Consider the following 21,141-nt stretch of genomic DNA (forward strand, 5'->3'; position numbering starts at 1 on the left):
GAATTAACCTCAGAAGGGGGAGGAGGAAAAGGTGAGTTTTTCTTTGCATGGAGAGACACTTATTCATCTTAAACAGATCCAGGCCAGATCCTCTCGAGCTCATTTTCCTCAACTTTGACCTTGGTTAAATATAACTCTTTAAAATGTATGACTATAAAACAGCGCAATGCTTCTCTTAGGACGGCAAAATATTACAAGAATACAGAGTTCTAGTGCAATACACAGATAAACAAACAGATAAAAGTTGCATACCTGTTTGCTGGCCTTCTGACACATTATTCGATTTGTTTTTACTTGATCTGGCAATCTCTAACCAGTGCAGGAAAAAGCTAATAATTTAATTTTGAAACATCTTTTAATTGGTATGTCGTATGACAAGAGGCCCAAGATAAGAACATCATGAGAGTATTCTAGCACAATCAGAAGGACTATCAATTGCTTCTCTCACAGCATACAAATGCTGAGAACAAAGAGAAAATTTTAATAATGAAATAATAAAAATCTAATATTTGGATGCCTATTTGGTGAACTGATATGACAGGAAATGGAGTCGTGCTGCAGTGCATGGGTGTTCTTACTGTTATTAGAGGAAGCAGGTCTCCTCCATGGCACCCAGAGAAAATAAAAGTGACCTCCTGACTTGCTGTGTTCCCAGCAAGGAGCAAATAAATGTGGAAAGCCCAGAAGACCTACTGCTCTTCCTGCTATTACTCAGCATTATGGCCCAGCTGAAACTCAGCCCAGTCACAGCGCAGGCAATGTGAAACATGTCACAAAAAACTCATGAGGCAGGAAGAGACAGACACAGGGGGTCAGAAACACGGCATGATCTTATAATGGTGAATAGGAGAGATGCATATGGGAAAGATAATGAGGTATTATATGACACTGGAAAATCTTGGGATATCGGACTATATTGTTGACAACATAACTTCTTTATAACTCTTCTGTGAACATATGATAGCTTTGTGTAATGCAAAATACTCAAAAGGTATAATTTAATCAAAAGTGGATTGGGTTAGAGAGTTATCAAGTCACATTTTTGGTTTGTTCCTCACACAAAGCCATCATAAAACTTCTGACTTGCAATAGAGTGGGCACGGCCTATATGGACAATTTGGTCACACTTTAGTTTAGGGTCCTTTTGCCTCAATTAAGTTAGTTAAGTTTAGGTATTGGTAGGATTAAGGGATGTAGGTCAAGCAGAATAAGGCAATAATATGGGCTTTATAAGTAATAATAAACAGTCAGTATCCCAGTAATATGCATGCTAATAAGCAATTAGTCAATAGTGAGAATTGGACTCTAAACAAAAGTTGTTTGGCAAGAGCAATCCATCATTTCTTTAAAACAACAACAACAACCCTAATGTTGTTTTCATCAAAATTTGGCAACCTTTTAAGCCTCCAAACATTTTTTTCCCCTGCTGTCATAAGCTAGCCCTCGTGGGTGGGGGAAATGCTGTTTACCAATAACAGCACAGCCTATAGACCTGTTCCTTCACATATAGGCGGGCTGATTTTCATGCGTGGTAGTCTGTTTATACCAATGAAGGAAAAAAGGCAGGCTGAAAATGTGATTTCACTCTCTGACAGTAGGTGGCGCTTATGGAAAAGCAGAAATACTCTGGTACACAAAATACTGTAGAAGTTTCCATCTCTCACACCCACTTGTCATGGAGAACAAACGTTAAACAATACAAACATCCATTCAGCTTTTTAGTGGTGTTTGTCACTACATTAGTTATTTATTTACATTTTGCTATAATTTGCACTACCATTATTAGCACAAGCCTGTTGTACAGGACCCTGTCCGAATGATGGCCAAAAATGTACTGATGAGTTTTATTAAGTTTATTGTTCATCACACAAAATATAAAGTGTACGTTTTCACTCCAGAAAATCACTGTTAGTTCTGAATAATACACAGTACAAGAAGTGTGCATTAAAGTCCATATACATAAACTCTTCCACTTGTATTATCAACAGCGAATTACAAAAAAACACTCATTACAACTAACAGTAAACAAATATACAGACCTTATGCCTTTTCGGGGTAGCTGGTAAATTTTATATCCGTGAAGCAACTCTGAAGAACTGTAATAAAGTTTGCACACTTCCTTTTATGACTGCCATGACCAGTATCACACCGGAGACTACAAGCTGGATCACGAACAGTTGGTACAGATACTTTCTTGAGTAACAACATTTTAGGAAAACCTGCGTTTTGTATTGTCCCTTTGTATTGACCGACACAAAGCGGTCTGGTGTAAAATGTTTTGTGCAGACATAAACGAATTTAGGTATATTGGTAGCCTAGAAATCTAGATGACCCTAGAGGCAGCAAATGTAATTTGCAGCCGGGGCGTCTAGCAACTCTCCATTGGCTTAAGAGCTTGAAAAACCAAACTACAGTCAGGCCAATCACATCGTGTATAGAGTTGGCTGGCGGGCTTAACGTAATGACGGCAGAGTTGCGAAGGTTCTGTGTGAATTACCTGCTACTTCAAAACAAACAAGATGGCTGCTGCTGGTGAAAGGCGGTCTTTTGAATAGGCTTTGGCCGCGACTCCTGGAGACTTGGAGTTAAGCTTTTCTTTGAGAAAAGAACAAAAAATGTCACTGCAATCATTCTTAAAAAAAGGAATCACTCTGACTAAATCACCTTCTTCATTGCTCTGGTTGGTTGTAGAAATATCCTATTGTGTGCAGAAAGAATCTGAAAGACAACCGTTTATCCCGCCCCACGGATTGAGTCCTGCCAATGGTGTGTTCCCAGACCCAACATTTTGATGTGGGTCTGGCTTGTCAGGCTAGTATATGGGTGCATTACCTTCCATATACAACTAATCCACTGCGTCTTCGGCGGCTCTGATGTCGGATAGTAAATAAAGACTGCTATGTTCACTCTTAAATTCAACAACATAACACCTAAGTCCGTCAGCAGTCGTGAGCGGAAATTGTACAAAGTTATGTCACTTTGCCCAGTATCTGCAAACAGCTTGTTTTGAGACACACTGCTCATGATTTATGGGGATTAAAAAAAAGGAGTGGGTGAATTTTTATAATTATAGGCACACACATGCCAACACACATTATGTTCAAACAACCTGCAAAAGTGAATTTTGCATAATAGGCCCCCTTTAAAAAAACTGCATGAACGAAAGCTCATGTTAGTCTGAACACATGCATTTACAGCTGTTTGTTTAAATTAAAATGTTTAGCAAAACCAGAAAAAAAAGTAACAGAACATTCGTATTGGTGTGAACAGGTTGTAAGTATTTGATTTGATTCTGAAAAGTAAAACAAAGTCCCATCCTACATTATTATTTTTCATTTGTAGATGCTTCCATGATGTCTGACAAAGAAATTTCAATATATTTCTGGATATATAGTGCTTAGGAGCACTGATCTTAAAAAAAAAAAAGATTTTCATTCGCTCTTCCTTTGACATTCCTTCCATACATAACAAGGATACACTGTATTAAAATTGTGATCACATGTTGTCAGGACAAAAAGATGTGGCCCGTTAGATCTGATCCTGGTCGCCGCGCTCGAATATTTACTAAATTGCCAAGTACAGTATGATGTAGTTTAATTAAAATAAATTCCACGGATTCCAAAGGGTGCAATGAAGCATTGTAAACACCCATCCAAATGAAGTATGTACAGATCTTGTACGTCTGACAGAGTCTGTGATGTGAAAGATGAATGTGTCACAGACTTCAGAGACTGATGTCGGGCAAGAGTGTGACGCACTGAGATTAAGTGTATTTTTCGTAATGAGAGGTGTGCGGTGTGAATGAAAAGAGCAGCTACAACAAGTGTACGGCTCAAAGCAAACCTCTCCACAGACAATCTACCACTGAGTGCAAAAAAAAGAGACAGAAAATCGTTTAAAAGAGGCAAATTTACAAACGCATTCACTTGGAAGACGAGAAAAAGCACTTCATTTTCAATCAATGAGCCTTTAAGTATAATAGTGGTTTGTGAACCTACTGTAATCAGTTTTTCTATAGATATTTATAATGATGCACTCATGTCTGTTATATTTACACACACACACACACACTCTAAACATTATAATCCTCTTTATTTGTACTTCAGAATGAAAGATGTCAGCGTGACACAGTCTTAGCTTCTTTCTAAATCAGTTACACTAACTCTTCGCTGTATGGTATACTAAACAAGGCTAACAAGGATGGAAGTTCCTGCCCTACCTTGACCTCCCGATTGGTGAACACCTCCACGTCCACCGCGCAGGCGATGAGGGTGGAGATATTACAGTCCACGCTCCTGGAGGGCATGCTGGGCTCACTCAGAGTGAAGGGATGACCGGCCCCTGACAGAGTATGTGTGAGCAGCACGTCTGAGTGCTTGGATGTGCTGCTTTCCTGCTCTGAGCAGTCTGCTGTAACTCCGATAGTGTGTGTGTATGCGTGCGTGTGCGTGTGCGTGTAGTGGGCAGCAAGCAAAGCAGGAGCCCCCACCTCTTCTCTCTCTCTCACTTCATGCAGTGACATCACTGCCTCTCTTTATGAATGCTCACTTGCTCGTGCACAGATCATTTTTTAAGTCTTTTCCCTCTCATTTTGTCTCTTTCTTGGTCCAAAAACACTTTATGTGGAAAATACAATAACATATTTTCTTCTTTTTCAATGTCTTTTCACCTCTTATTTTTGTCAGGTTAGTCCTTCATCAGTCTAATAGGTCACAGGAAGACAGGAGTGTGACTCAGCACTGCAGATTTATATCGAGTCGCATCAGATACTATAGTCAGCAGATGGAAAAGAGAGGTCTAGAACAACAAGGACAGCAAGAGAGAGAGAGAGAAAGATGAGGTCTGTGTATCTCAGCAAGACTGATGTATTATTAATATCTCACTCATTTATGTGACATCATTCAGCATGCAACAAAAAGGCATTCATAGGGGAGTTTTCTAAATATAGGTGGCTATTTTTGTTTCTGAAGCCTGACGTTATGCTGTATTAATGCTTATCTAACAAAATGTTATATATGAAAGAAAAAAAATGGCACAAAACACTCATTAGTCATTTAGTCAATAGTCAGTTAATGTGCAAAATTACCTGCTAAATGTCCTCAGTTACTTGAATATATTGAATATTCACAATAATTTTGTAATAAGTTTATAGACGATAAAATAACATCAATGTTGTAATGCATTTAAAGGCACTGTGTTTAAGTTTCACCGCTATAGGTCGCATATTTAAAATATTAACAAAGGCCCAAATTTGCAACACTTAACTTGTAAAGGAGCGTGAAATGATGGAAGTTGTCGTCTTCATCTCCAGAACCGGTGGAAATCAATCCTAATTATGTTTATGGATGATGAAATGTTTATAACCGTTACATTTGATCACATGATTTTATTTTGTTCGAATGAATTAGCCACAAATAAATGTTATACTCGTACGTCACTTTATTTGTTAAATTAAATGTTTGGGTAACGCAGTGAAGATAAACAAAACAAAAGTACATTTTAATGTACCCACAGCATTTGCAAAAAGGCCAACTTACTATTCATGTATAACGCATGCTGAATTTAAATCCTTTCCTGCCATTGTCAGAAATTTCTGCCTTTTCTTGTTTTCGCTGCTATATTATGGTGGGGACGCTATGACACATCTTCTGAGATCGTACCGAATCTCCTGATCAAAAAACATGTGAAGAAGCAGAAACAAGCGATAACATAAACAGGTGCATATGTAAAATAACGCGATCACCAACATTAAACAGTATATAAATCAAAACTGCCTAATGTTACTGAATGAAATGCCATCCCAGGACGAGGTATAGGACTGTGAAGCTTTGGAGTTGTTGATGGACATGATCTATTAGGTTTGATCATTGTTCTGAAATCAAACTGGATGTAGTCTTGTTAACTTTTTTCAGCTTTTTGCTTAAAAAGTTGCTTTTTTTTATTTAATTTGCCCACATTCAAATGTTGATACTTTTTATTAATTAAGAATACCTGAAGCTAGAATATTTTTGTTTGTTTGTGTAAAGGCAGAGGCTCTATTATTGATATATTGCATGTTCAAAGATTTATAAATAAAAAAAATCTGTGAGTCAAGAATATTTTGTGAAAATAATTAAAAACACTGGCAGGAAAGAGGTAAATAACACTGCGATAAACTTGTTGAATAGTGTTAGGAAATGCCACACCAATATTGATCCTCGTTTTATTTCTCCTCTTGTCCAAAGCTCTTCTTGGGTCATTTGATTCACCCGTACGTTATCTTCATCGTACGTTATCCTTAAGCCGGGTGCACACTGTGCGATTTTGGCCACGATTTGGCCGTCTGAGACAAGTTTAGGAAATCCTAAAAGATTCCTCAGATCCTAGGCTAAAATCTGACGTCTTTGGTCGTTAGTTTGACATGTTCACCGGCAGCCGATTAATGAGCGCTGCGATCAAATTTTACCTCAGACGAAATTCTGGCAGTGTCAGAAGATTTGGCACAGAATCCTGCAGTGTGACTTCTCCTACGACAACAGTCAAATATCTCGGTTTTTTAAGACAAACTATGACCAAAACGAGAGCTAGAAATGTATTTGTAGCCAGCATTTCAGTCCCGCGTGTAATGCAGCTCACTGTCACTGAACGCGTCATTCATTGATGATATAAAGCTCCGGGTGAGATTTCTTGCGCGCGTCCGTTTTTAGCGCGCCTAAACTATCGTGCAGTCTGACATTAATGACAACTGAGATCTTACAGTGTGACACGGGGATCATGTTCGTACAGTCTGACAAGGGACATTCGCAAAGGATTTTGAAAAATCGCACAGTGTGCAGGAACCATTATCCATACGTTAGTCATCATCAGACTATAGCAAAAATGCTATTCGATTTAAATTTAAACTAATTTTTGTGACCCAGTTCAAAATGTCCATTTCAGTTAAGCGATTACATTTTTTATTTTACATAATATACCAGTATATATATTCAAAAATATATACTATGTTACTATATATAATTGAATACAATTAAAATGAAGTGATGATGCACATCATTTTCAATTAATGGATATTACATCATGATTTGAGCTGAAATCATTTGATCTGAAACTTGCACAGCCTTACATTACACAAACAAATTTGACTTCAAAATGTCACACCTGGCCAATCAGAATTAGAATCCAGGTGCTAAAGGAATATAAAACAGGGTCAGAATGGAAAAACATAGATAGAATGAGGACAACAACAGATGCATGTGAGATACAATGGAAAAGGTCAGTGCCCGTAAATGAAGCATGCTAAAAGACTCCAGACAGTTAAGTCATCACATTGTCTGCACCGAGTCCCCAGAAGATCGTGTTTACTTTTCCAGCACTCCGAGTTCACTGATAGAATGGACCTGTGCGAGTATGTTGCGTTGACCCTTCTCGATGGAAGCACTGGTTTTATCGGAGCGAGTCAATAAATGAACAGCTTAAATGACTCTGGCACCAAGGCAACCTTGAGAGGGGAAATGGCCTCACTACATAACACCTGGTTCAAAAAAGCCCAGATGGAAGCAGCTAATCTAAGCAGGCTTGACAATAATGGATGGATATGAGGGTCCTGGTATATTCGCCAATTGGGCTAGCTGATAGTGACTGTGCGAATGGCATGAGGGTCCTTGAGGATGACACTACAATGTCATGCATTTTTATCTATTTGAGTTTAAATATTTAGACATAGACCTCAAATATATTTTATACTGTCAAGTCGATATAAATCAATTACTTTATAAATCAAGTAGCTTTAAAGACCCACCAAAGTGCCTTGAAACATGCAGCTTTATTCAAACGACGTTATTTTCCACAGTAAGACAGGGTGTGACATACCGATCAGCTCCTCCGCTTTTTTTAAATAGCCAACAGCGTTTTGTTTATATCACAGCTTTGACAGAGCCGTAAAGCCACAGTTTCCTCCTAATCTCAAAGCGTTTCTCCTCCTAATCTCCTCCATATTGCTTTAAAATCTGTGCAGAATTCAAATGGGTATGATACATTGTGTGGTCTGTGCTGACTCGCGCATAGGATCCGCTCTGTGTCATCGCGTCTCTGGACTGGAGCAGACTGTGTGTGTGCACAGTGGCAGTTCGCATGACACCAACGTGAAACCAGACTTTGTTTGCCTCAAAGGAAAGCATATTTACACTGTCTGAATCGTTCCCTATCCCCTATATAATGCATTATGTGCCATTCATCATGTAGAAAATAGTAAATGTGTGAAAAATTACTGATTTTAGCCGCAGGACGCTTTAGGTTCTAGTGAGCATTTGATTGGACAGAAAATCTGATGAGAAGTTTTAAATGCTTTTATCTTCTAAATGCAAATGTTGTCATTGTTTTGGAGCAGCTTGGTCAGGCGATAGCTTCTTGAAAATTCAGGGGTTGCTAATTGTCTATTCCATAAATTTAGCAATAAACAGATTGTTGTCTCTGTGCAGTGTGCCCTAAAAGGGTCATATAATTTGCAGCATGCTATCTTTTCACTAGGCAAAAAATTACGAATTCTGTTTTGAATCCAAAAACAAGTCTGGTGTGCCCTAAGAAAGTGTGCCCTTCCTCACCACATGTACCTTTCCAATGGTGTGATGGAAGAAGGAACCTTCAACAAGTCAACAAACATTACACTTACTGGATCAAAAGTTAATATACCAAATATAAGTTTCATGACATTTAAATCTACATGGAATAATGATGACTAACCAAAATGAAATCATGTTTGTTAATGTTATTAATGAAAGTCATTATAAAATGTTACAGAAGAACGTCATTATTCCTTATGGCCTTGTTGGAGGGAGACCAGTATAAAAACTAAACGATATTTGGCCAAACTAGAGTTTCTGAATTAGAGGAAGCTATGAATTCAATTTGAAAGGTTAAAAACAGAGTCTGTGCACTTAACAAGAATTGTAAACACATTGTGAAATTCATTTCATGCCAAGCAGGATGTAGGAGTTCAAAAGGAAGCGGCAGATAGTGTGGGATCAGTAGGCACTCAGATTTGTATGTTTTATTTTTAATATGCAAATATGTAACCCTTGCTGGCAAAATGAGTCGGAATGCGCACAGGATAATTTTGAGCTACAGGCAAAACAAGTGAAAAATAGCGATTTTGGTCGTTTATTAAGCCCTCGTCTAGCGTTCCCAATATCCCAAATAGCAATTCAACTTCTAAAAGTATCTTTATTTAAACGTTTTCAGAGAGAAATACCTTTTATTGGCCCGTCTTTATATTAGGTGGCCTTGACTACTACTTGCATTAAAAAATAAGTGCAATGTACTTGTTGTGGTCAAGCAGTATTTGAAAACACTTTCGCTGACATTGAGGTGGGATGCGGGTAAAGTTAGGGACAGGTGTGGTGGTATGGGTAAGTTTAAAGCTACACTGTGTAACTTTTTTTATTTATTCATAGCTAAAAACACTTAGTTCTTTCAAAAATATATGTGCTCATTAATGTATATTTACTTCTTTCAAATAATAAAGTAATCTCGTGAGTTTATAATATGCCATTGTAAATACATACGGGTGAGGGGTTCGAATGCTGGTTGCCATGTTGCTCCTCCATCCTGAAAGTACATTAGCCAAAGAGGGACATACCCGTAAATTCAAGCTTCGCCTTTCGCGTTTACCTCTAGCTCTCCCTCACACCTCTGTCACATCAACTGATCTCTGCTCATTGGAAAATGATATAGCCTACAATGTAAACTGTGCCTTACGCTAGAGAGGTCCCACAATATACAGAATAACGATAGCACTGATAAAAGTTACTTTACTAAGATTAGCTTGCATTCATCTGGGAACCTGATAGCTGATGTTAGCAATGAAATGGTAAAAAAATAAAATAATGAAAACGTTAAACTATTTTTCATTTTACATAGATGTCATAACCTACATGTTAACTGACAAATTAAATAACTGCAAATTATAATAGTTTTCTAACGTAACCTTATCACCTGAAGGAACACTCATGGACGAGGTCGAACTGGAAGCCATGTTAATCTTGGACTAAATTGGCCACCGTAGGAGTTAAAACGAAATTGGAATTGAGAGGAACAGAAACGTCAAGTACGTCAGTGTCATTATAAATGTAACAACAGAAATTAATTACAGATGTAATTACATGCAATATAAGTACAATGCAAAAACATGTATGTACACAATAAGTGCATTGTATCAAATTTTTAATTTAAGTTTTATTGCATAGTAGTTAAGGCCACCTAATATAAAGTGGGTCCCTTTCATTAGTCCTTGCCTCCCATAGCATGCGATTCCGATTCCAATACACATATACACAGAATTATAGTATTTCAATATATCTGTCTTGGCCAGTAGGTTACTATTCACGCAAACATTCTGTTATGTCTAATGTGAACGTTTGGCTAACTGTTGGGGGAAAAAATTAGATTAGATTATTAAAAGATTAAAAATTAGTATATTATTTAAGATACATGCGGTACAATATATCTTATATATAGGCTGTCTGTTTCATTAATGGGGTGATGAATTGAGTAATCAACTTTCCCTTGAGCTTTTGATATATAAAAGGTCATGGTGATATAAGAATATCCTGTAAGGTTCAGAGCTGAAAACTTCCTTGTTAGTAAAAGAGAAGCTTTTATAGACACCAGGCCCAGAAAACGATATTGAGCTTCCCTCTTACGTCTTTGCGCGACGAAACACCGCCTCTACAGCGCGTCTAATCCAGTAGCCCCGCCCACTGACTCATGGAGGACTCGCGCTAGCTGGTCAACAACAATAAACATGCAGAATGAAGATAGCAAGATATTGCGCTATTCCTGTTTGTGGAAGAACACTGTCACTGCATAAGCTTCCTTCGGATCCTAATATTAGGAATGAGTGGTTGAACTTTATTTTTAATGAAGTTCCAGCTCACATGGGGAAGACATGTTCACTTCATTTCACTGTGGGATCGTGTGTAAACAAATCTCCGGTCGATGCTGGATTTGGATCCGGCGGGAATGGTGCAACACACTTATGTGAGTAAAACGTGTTTTATATGTGATAGACACGCTGGACTCAGACACGTATGGGCCAGGGCTCACAAAGCCCGGCAGGCCGATGAATCTCATAATAATCTGTGCTGTTGTCTCTCTGGACTTGACATTTGAAGGGCGGCATGCGTGTGTGTGTGTGGTTCGCGCTTATATCGACCGATCATGCGGGCAATGCGTAATGTAAAAATAATAGTCCAGCCCAAAATAGAGACAGCCTCAAAACCAGTGTAGAAAATAGCTTATAAACCACACGAACATCATTAGTTGACCTCGGACAACAGTATAAAAAAAAAAAAAAAAAGCCAGTTCATGACAGCTTTAATGTTAATCAAACAACTATGCTATCATGGGAAAAAAAGTTTAAAATAGATATTTGTTGTTGACTTGCTGTGTGTCAAATCTGGTGTTATTACCTGTGATTTTAAGGTATGGTTGCTATGTGTAGTAAATAAATAATAGTAAATAATTACATACAATGTAATTATTTACTATTATTAGTACATGTAACGTGTAACTATGTCATCTTAAAATAAAGTGTCACCAAAAATGTAAAATCGTTTACATTTATATTTATAGTATTTATTTATATCAATCAATTATAGAATTATTAATATATTTTATTTAATATTTGCTATTTTAAATTTTAATTTAGCTTCATTTTTATTTCAGGTTTAGTTTATTTATTTTGTTTCAAGTCATTTTAGTACTTCAATTTAAAATTGTTTCATTTCAGTCTTTCAGTTTTAAATGTAAGTTTTTCATCTAATATTTATAATTATATTTCAGTAAAAAAAAAAAAAAATGATTACAATGAGCTGATTAAAAGCACAGATTTTGGACCAATGACGTTTTACTGTGGCTAACCATAACAGTTTAATTTAAAAATGAAATCTGGCTAAATGTGTTGCTGTACCACGATGTTGGCAGATGTTGGCACTACAGACTCTTATTAGGACAAGATAGGTTTATCTCTTGGGGCTTTGTCATGTCGTGGCTGGGAAGGATACTGTGCTAAGCACACCCTGAATCAACAGTTTATTATTCAGAACATCAGTACGTTGCTCACTTACACATGAACTAATCATTTGCTGAGTAAACAGGGTGCTCATATTGACCGGTAGTCGCTCTTCCATTCGCTCCAGAATAAATCACGATAGAAATCGTGTTCATCCTGCTCTATTGTCACATTAAAATTAGCTCATGCTGGAGCATCAGGTGATCTCAGATATGGCAGGAGACAATGTGACATAATAAACATGCAGTCTGACTGACAGTCATCCCTTAGTCATCCATTACTTTCCTTCTCTCCCTCTCAGGTTGGTCACACTATACAGGTGCGGAATAGCAATAGCAGTGGCAGTATTTCGTGGACTCTAAACCAATCTATCTGGGCATTGTTATGGAAATGCTGTAATCCCCAGTTCCCTCCAGCACAGCGCTGAACACAGTCGGCAATATATCCACATACACAGAGTCAGCGCACAGACACAAATACACACTATGCAATAAAAAGAGCAGAAAGTCAGACTGGCAAAAAAAAAAAATCAATGTGATGCTAAAAGTTGACAAAGTAGAGATGGATGTAGTGCAGACATTTTGAATGGTGGTGTATTTTTAAAAATAAAAAAATACTTTTATCAAGCAAGAATGCATTCAATTGATCAAAAGTTATAGTAAAAACATAAGCAATAAGATTATTATTTCAAATAAATGCTGTTGTTTTGAACTTTCTATTAAGTCAAAATACTGGAGTAATGGTACTGAAAATTGTGTTTTGCATCACAGGAATACTTATATAGCAGGATTTGGTTGAAAAGTACATACAGGTAATACACAGTTCAGCCAGTGTGTTCTGTATGCAGTTTAATAGTGTAGGTTTGTGTGTGTGCTATATAAGTGGTTACAGGTATAAGTGAGTACGACCATTAGCACAGGTCACACACACCAGGAGGGTAAGAGTCACAGGAACAGTGTCTGAATACATCCATTATGCAGGAATGCTCTGCATGCAGAGCACAAAATACAGGTGCTGAATACTTATTCAGAGTTCAGCGCAGTGGCACTCACACACACACTCCCTGTTTTCTCAAAAGCAATGGTCTGAAATATTCGTGAAACAAACCATCAGTAGCTACTATTCTTATTTTGCTATTCTTATTTTTCATGAAATATTTCAGTATTTGTCATAATGATTTATCCGTACACATCTCAGGTGTTCCAATCACCTCCATGGCCACAGGGAGGGGGTTCTGAATAAATTGATAATCATGATTTCATTACTGGATGAATCATTTTTTAACTAAAAGAAATGTGTGTCATTGAATCATTCATTCAATAGATTAAAGTCATTTGTCACCACTTAGTGGCGTAAAAATGTAATTGATACTTTCCATTATAATTAGATGACTAATAATAAATTTATTAGTAATAAATTTAAAGTTTCCTCTATTCTTCTCCCAGTTTGCCGGCCCCTTACTTTCATGTATTTCGGAAGATGTCATTTAAGTTAATGTGCATGTACAGGGAGGCCCAAATATCTCTCTCTCTCTCTCTCTCTCTCTCTCTCTCTCTCTCTCTCTCTCTCTCTCTCTCTCTCTCTCTCTCTCTCTCTCTCTCTCTCTCTCTCTCTCTCTCTCTCTCTCTCTCTCTCTCTCTCTCTCTCTCTCTCTCTCTCTCTCTCTCTCTCTCTCTCTCTCTCTCTCTCTATCTCATGAATAATATATAATTCTGTGCTCTCTATTGACATCTAATACATAAATAACTAAATTAAAAAGCTGCAAACATTTTTGTCTGATTTGTTTGAGCAATAGTACAAATAGTAGAACTGACAGTAAAAAGTTATATGTAAAATAAAATAAAAATTGTGTTTCAAACACCGATGTCAATAGAGAGCTCAGAATTCTATATTGTTAATATTTCATGTTTTATGATTTTAATTAATATTTAATTCCAGATTATAATCAGATTTTCAGACACTGAACTTTTATAGAATTGAAGCACAAGATTCCCTTTGGAACTTTCTCAATTAATCATACTAGCGTTATCATCTGGTTTTACACTAATTATCATTTCATGTATCGATAGTGTTAACAGATATAAACACGTACACTCACACATTCACACTCCATTTGTGAGCACTGTTATAATTAAATATACCTTAAGAAGAATCAGGTGGCCAGATGTCCTTTATTTCCTCTCTGGACATGTTTAATTTGATGAAGCAGATAGTGTTCGTGCGTCTGCAGGGAGCGGCCGGAGAGAGGAGATTATTAGCTCAAACTGAAACCACCTGAATATACTTCACAGCAGACTTCTGTGTGTGTTCAAAATGTTAAACCAACAGCGATCTGTAGCAATAGATGAAGATAAAGGGGCATGAAGAGTGCGTGTGAAAGACCTGTCTGGAATGAGGATATGACTTACACTGACCTTACGGGGGAATGTTGAGGTGAAAGAAAGAGGGTGTTGAGATACTGAGAGTGTGTGTGAGGGATACACACAGATTAAGCATATGGTGTACTAGCATACTATCCTTATTTTCCGTTTTAAATACTTGGAGTGCTTGGAATACTCAGAATTGGAAAATTAGGAAATTCTGTGAAGTGTACAAACTAAACAAACACGGAATAATATAATAATAATAATAATAATAATAATAATAAATTTTATTTGTAAAGCCCTTTTCATAGTTAAAAACAATCCCAAAGTGCTAAATATAGCACTTAATATAGCACTTAATAATACACAATATAGCATGCAAAACAAGTGTGTGTGTGTGTGTGTGTGTGTGTGTGTGTGTGTGTGTGTGTGTGTGTGTGTGTGTATTCCTGGATGCCATCTACCATACTGCATACTATTTCAGCAATTTAGAGTGATTAAAAGAAGAGATTAAGATAAAAAAAAAGAAAACTGAACAGCAAATCAGCATATCAGAATAATTTTTGAAGGATCATGTGACAATGAAGACTGGACTAATGATGCAAAAAATTCAGCTAGCTATCACAGAAATGTGTTATTTTGAAATATATTAATAAAATAATAAAAAAAAATATTAAACTGTATATTTAATAATATAATAAATATACACTCACCTAAAGGATTATTAGGAACACCTGTTAAATTTCTGATTAATGCAATTATCTAATCAACCAATCACATGGCAGTTGCTTCAATGCATTTAGGGGTGTGGTCCTGGTCAGGACAATCTCCTGAACTCCAAACTGAATGTCAGAATGGGAAAGAAAGGTGATTTAAGCCATCTTGAGCGCGGCATGGTTGTTGGTGCCAGACGGGCCGGTCTGTGTATTTCACAATCTGCTCAGTTACTGGGATTTTCATGCACAACCATTTCTAGCGTTTACAAAGAATGGTGTGAAAAGGGAAAAACATCCAGTATGCGGCAGTCCTGTGGGCGAAAATGCCTTGTTGATGCTAGAGGTCAGAGGAGAATGGGCCGACTGATTCAAGCTGATAGAAGAGCAACTTTGACTGAAATAACCACTCATTACAACCGAGGTATGCAGCAAAGCATTTGTAAAGCCACAACACGCACAACCTTGAGGCGGATGGGCTACAACAGCAGAAGACCCCACCGGGTACCACTCATCTCCACTACAAATAGGAAAAAAGAGGCTACAATTTGCACGAGCTCACCAAAATTGGACAGTTGAAGACTGGAAAAATGTTGCCTGGTCTGATGAGTCTCGATTCCTGTTGAGACATTCAGATGGTAGAGTCAGAATTTGGCGTAAACAGAATGAGAACATCCATCATGCCTTGTTACCACTGTGAGGGATGTTTTATTGGCACACTTTAGGCCCCTTAGTGCCAATTGGGCATTGTGTAAATGCCATGGCCTACCTGAGCATTGTTTCTGACCATGTCCATTCCTTTAAGACCACCATGTACCCATCCTCTGATGGCTAATTCCAGCTGGATAATGCACCATGTCACAAAGCTTGATTAATTTCAAACTGGTTTCTTGAACTTGACAATGAGTTCACTGTACTAAAATGGCCCCCACAGTCACCAGATCTCAACCCAATAGAGCATCTTTGGGATGTGGTGGAACGGGAGCTTCGTGCCCTGGATGTGCATCCCACAAATCTCCATCAACTGCAAGATGCTATCCTATCAATATGGGCCAACATTTCTAAAGAATGCTTTCAGCACCTTGTTGAATCAATGCCACGTAGAATTAAGGCAGTTCTGAAGGCGAAAGGGGGTCAAACACAGTATTAGTATGGTGTTCATAATAATCCTTTAGGTTAGTGTATAGTGATCAAATAAATGCAGCCTTGGTAAGCATAAGAGATTTCTTAAAAAGATCAACCCCAAACTTTTGAACAGCATATGTAAAATATAATATATTTTTGTGACTTACTTTCTTATTAAAACTGCAGGCGTATACATTTTAACACATAAAACAGTTGATGGACAACACATTTTATATAGTATTCCATTCTAAACATAGCCAAAGAAAATAAGAATAAATGGGAAACAAAGAGACAAGAGTGTTCGGAATGAAAGAGAGCAGTGAAACATGGAGACAAACACACAATGAGAATGAAAGGGGGGTGAGGAAATGAAGAAGAGAGGACTGCAGCGCGCTGATTAATGTCACTGCTGATGAAAGGCTAGTATTGACGTCAGACACACAATGGACAGAGAAAAAAAGTGAGAGAGAGTGAGGGAGAAAGCCTTTCACACTTTAGCGCGCACATGATTCATGGAATATATGGACATAATTTCATTCAAGTAGACAATGTTACATTCTCTCACATTCAGCACAGTTTAAAAGCAGAATGAATTTCCCTTTGATGAACACTACAAGATCCTTTTCATCTTGAATCAGCTACACTGTGAATTAAAGACCCTTGTAAATTGCTACTTTGCTCAGAGTCGTGGCCTAGCAGTTAGCACAGTTCTCAACACATCGAGTTATGATGCTAAAATATAGGCTACATAAATTCCAACGCTATTTATGGGGGATGGTGGCCATAAAGCGTCGACTTCAGTATTTTACCTGTGTGAACATTGTTATCAGATTAAAGACTTCTCTTTCAGAGTCATTTGGTCACAACTACACTTTCTTTTGTTGATGTACTCGCATCAGCAGGGCTTGACATTGAATTTTTTGCTCATTAGCCAGCCACTGTGGCTAGTGGTTTTCCAGTAACTAGCCACTCAGAATTTTAAATGGCCACAGTTTTGACATCAATACTACGGGCAAAAATGGCCATATAGATATTTTTAATCTCTCATAATTTGGCAGCAGGTAATTTATGCTGCTGTTACTTTAAGACCTGATGCATGGATACATTATACTGTTAGACAAGTTCTTTCTCTTTTTCTTTCTTTCTTTCCTCTCACTTAAACACACTCACTTAAAACATAACTGATTGTGTTTACATACTCGTTAATTGACATTATAATGGGCCTTGTTCATGAAACACGAGCGGAACGAATTTTTGTGCAAATCATTCATAAGGCCTGGCGTTGGTACGAAAATAAATGTACACATGCTCCCTACGTGTAAATGGTGTGTAAAACATTTGAATGTTCTGTTTTCTTTTCAGCAAACTGATGACACTGAATTTTTGATAATATTTCACATCTTTTTATTTTTACTTATTTATTTCGCAGCTGAGAGTTGAAAACTGTTCAACTATGGGTAAAACGCTGTGCTTGCCACTGTCACTTTTTACCCAGCCATCCAATCACAGTGGAGGAAGTGCGAGACAAAAACTACACCAATCAATCATCCTACTCGTACAACGACTGAACAACAATGGATAAGTTAATATTGCTGGTTACTGCACTTTTATATTCTTCAAAATGAAATAGCACATTTCGGCCTGGCATGTTCCGCATCATATAGCAACCAAAGCGTCTTAGCTTTCAAGTACCACCAGCTGGCTGTTTTCAGAAGAGCGCCAGAAGACTTTTTTTTTAGCTAGCTAAAAATGTTTTGGTGGGCACACTTGGATATTTATTGTTAGGCATATGGCCAGTTAGGATCTTTTGCTATCCAATATATTGGAGCCAAACATACGAACGAAGTCCAGAAGATTCCACAGCATTCCTATAATTTACGTTGTTGTAATTCATGGGTGGGATTTATGCTAATTGTGGATGAAAGTGTATGCGCCCTGTTTACGAATGATTTTAATTCACCAACATACATTTTGTGAATCAGGAGGAGAGTTTTATGTGCATCCTACTCTAAGTGTACTCATATATTTACAAAAGTTTAATAAATGAGGCCCACTGTGTGTATTTTAGTTTATGTGCCCCCATTAAGGCATGAGCAGTAAAATTATGAGCAATATGCGCAATCCCACAGCAAAATTAAAGCCCAGTAACAGCAACAATATTCTTTCGGAGCAATTAAAACAAGTGAGTAAGGGAAGGCGTGTGTCAACTCCCTGTCGGAGAGAAGAGAGAGCGAGAAAATTGCGTGTCCGAGAGCTGGTAACATATACCTATTCTGCGTGAAATGAGTATTAGAAGTGTTTTTAGATAGTTTGGTATTGATATCTATCAACAACAAAAAAAAGTATATATATATACATATATACATACACAAAACATTTGCAACAGCTAAAGCATTGACATAATACACCCCCCCCCCACACCCATCTCGTATTTTTTCCATCACCATGCCTTTATTGCATCCTTGCTGAATATAGCCGAAAGTATACATTTCTTTCAAACAAAATCTTACTGACCTCAAATCTTTATAGCATGTTGCTATATGAGGCAAAACCATATGAGGCATTGACAGCTAGCCTAATGGGGCCATATAATTATACGGCTATATGCTATATAAAGTGCATCAGAGGCTGCTCGTGACATTTAATATATTTAAGCACAAGTTTAAACAATTTTAGATAAAATATGTGTTTTCAACTTAGCAACTATATTGCAATATAAATAGACTGTACACTATATATACGGTGCATCATGCAAGGTACTTTAAAATAAACATGGCTTTTTTACATATTTTATTTTACCTTTAGACTAACCTTAGTGTGATTAGTTGAAATGTATATACACAAACATAAGACATAATATATTCTCTAAGATGACAAGACTGAAATGTCATAACCCCAGTCTTGTCATGTAGAGCGGTCTAATACACCCTGACTGATTCAGTGTTGAACCTTGGTCATCATCTCTGCTGGTAATATTCTCATTTTCATGACATGACCTTAATCTTTGCTCCAAACACATGCTCAAGGTCAAAGCGCTGCCTCGTTTGGCCTGTCACGGGCAGCAGAGCCAGCCGGTTACCTTGGTGACATCAGAACACTTGCAGAGGAGGAGAAGGGGGGCGGGGGGCACGGGGTGTGTGCTTCGGGTACCGTCTGCTTAAAGAATGTCAAGCCTGATAGACCTGTCTCCATGGGATCAGGGCCAATTTCAAAGAGATTAGGGACAATTTCGATGGGATTTAGTACATTTCGTATTGGATTTTAGTTGACCCAAAGAACAATTTATGGCTGGGATTATATAGAGATAAAATCAGGTGGAGAGCAGACTACAAAAAAAGCAGACAGATGCGTTCAACTTAAGAAAACCTGTAGAGATTGAGAAAGCCTAAGACAGTCTATGTTCTTGAGCAAGACTATACAAATAGAAGGCTATTAAAGGGGTCATATAATGCCATTTTATACAAGATAATATGATTCTTTAGTCTCTAAATGAAAACTTTGTAATATACTTTAAATAAAAATTCTCGTTAGTATTGTAAGAAAACAGTAATTTTACCGAGTCGAAAACAGCTCTGTTTTCACCAAGCCATTTCAGTGCATACGGCTTTAAATGATAACGAGCTTTGCTCACCCCGTCCCCGCCCACAACAGTGGAGGCGAAAGAATGGTGACGCGAGTCTCTGAGGACACATCTGTGCAACTTTTATCAATTTGAACCGGAGTCCAACAAAATTCACCCTTTAAAGGTCCCGTTCTTCGCAATTCCATCTTTCAAACTTTAGTTAGTGTGTAATGTTGCTGTTAGAACATAAATAATACCTATACAATTATAAAGCTCAAAGTTCAATGCCAAGTGAGATATTTTATTAAACAGAAGTTCCCTTTCAAAGCCTACTGCGAACGGCCGGTTTGGACTACACCTCTGCACTTCCTTGCATGAATGACGTCACTAGAACCGTTTGTTGACTAACCCTCCGCCCACAAGAACACGCAAAATAGGGGACGTGGTCTTGTTGCTCTCCCATGTGGAGAAGAGCGCTCATTCAGCGTTTGCATCTCCCCGTTATGGTAAGAGGCGGGACCTTTCCGGGCAAAGTGCGCTAAGCCTCTGTCCAATCACAACACGGGAAGCGCTGGCCCAATCAGAACTCGTTGCGTATTTCTGAAGGAGGGACTTCATAGAACAAGGAAATCATCAGGCCGTTTTTAGGACAGAGGAAACAGCACTGTACAGATAAGTAAATTGTGTGAAAAATACTGTTTTTTGAACGCGAAACATGAACTCATATTATATTGCACACTGTAAACATAATCAAAGCTTTGAAAACACGCGAAAAATGGGACCTTCAGGAAATTTCTGAATAGTTGGTTAACATAATGTCACTTTGATCTATCTTTATGTACTGGCAGGGTGATGTTAGCACGAATGCTATGTGTTCACTGATGCATATGTTAGTTCATTGACAGTTTGATGTTACACCTAATGCCAATAAAACGATTTTTCTGTTAATGTCGGTGTGTCAGTGATGCGTAACTTTATCTATGCATTGTAATAACTGTTACAACATGATTTGTTTTTTGACAGTAACAGACACTGTCATAAAGCATCTACATAATTAAGCTTAGTGTTACCACGTCCACGTTAACTTTAAAACCAGCACAGTTTGTAATAACATAATGTGTTGTTTATTATAAACGTGGGATTATGAATTATATTGTGAACGTCATACATAGAAAGCATGCCGTAATTTAACTTACCCTGTAAACTTTAGCCGCATTCATCATGAAGCATGCAAGCGTTTCAAACTACACTCACTTCTTCTGGAGGTGCAGCAGGAACACAAAGAGGTGGTACAGATCTGAAGCTAGGAGCAGCTTCTTAGCCAAACCTGCT

The 21,141-nt window shown here is 37.7% G+C and overlaps 1 protein-coding gene across 2 annotated transcripts in view; it reads right to left on the reverse strand.

The window, feature by feature from the left end:
* rcan2 (regulator of calcineurin 2) overlaps window positions 1-21,141 on the reverse strand; it is an 86,140-nt gene that overhangs the window by 22,904 nt on the left and 42,095 nt on the right. The window contains exon 1 of one of the 2 annotated variants that reach the window (XM_067417925.1): window positions 4,220-4,451. The exons of the other annotated variant lie outside the window; for it this stretch is intronic. Coding sequence (XP_067274026.1) covers window positions 4,220-4,306 — 87 coding nt within the window. The 5' untranslated portion in view covers window positions 4,307-4,451. Of the gene's footprint in view, window positions 1-4,219; window positions 4,452-21,141 lie in introns of those variants that run through there. 2 annotated transcript variants of the gene reach the window in all.

The sequence above is a fragment of the Pseudorasbora parva genome, chromosome 15 (genome assembly GCF_024679245.1).
Source record: "Pseudorasbora parva isolate DD20220531a chromosome 15, ASM2467924v1, whole genome shotgun sequence".
Taxonomy (NCBI): Eukaryota; Metazoa; Chordata; class Actinopteri; order Cypriniformes; family Gobionidae; genus Pseudorasbora; species Pseudorasbora parva.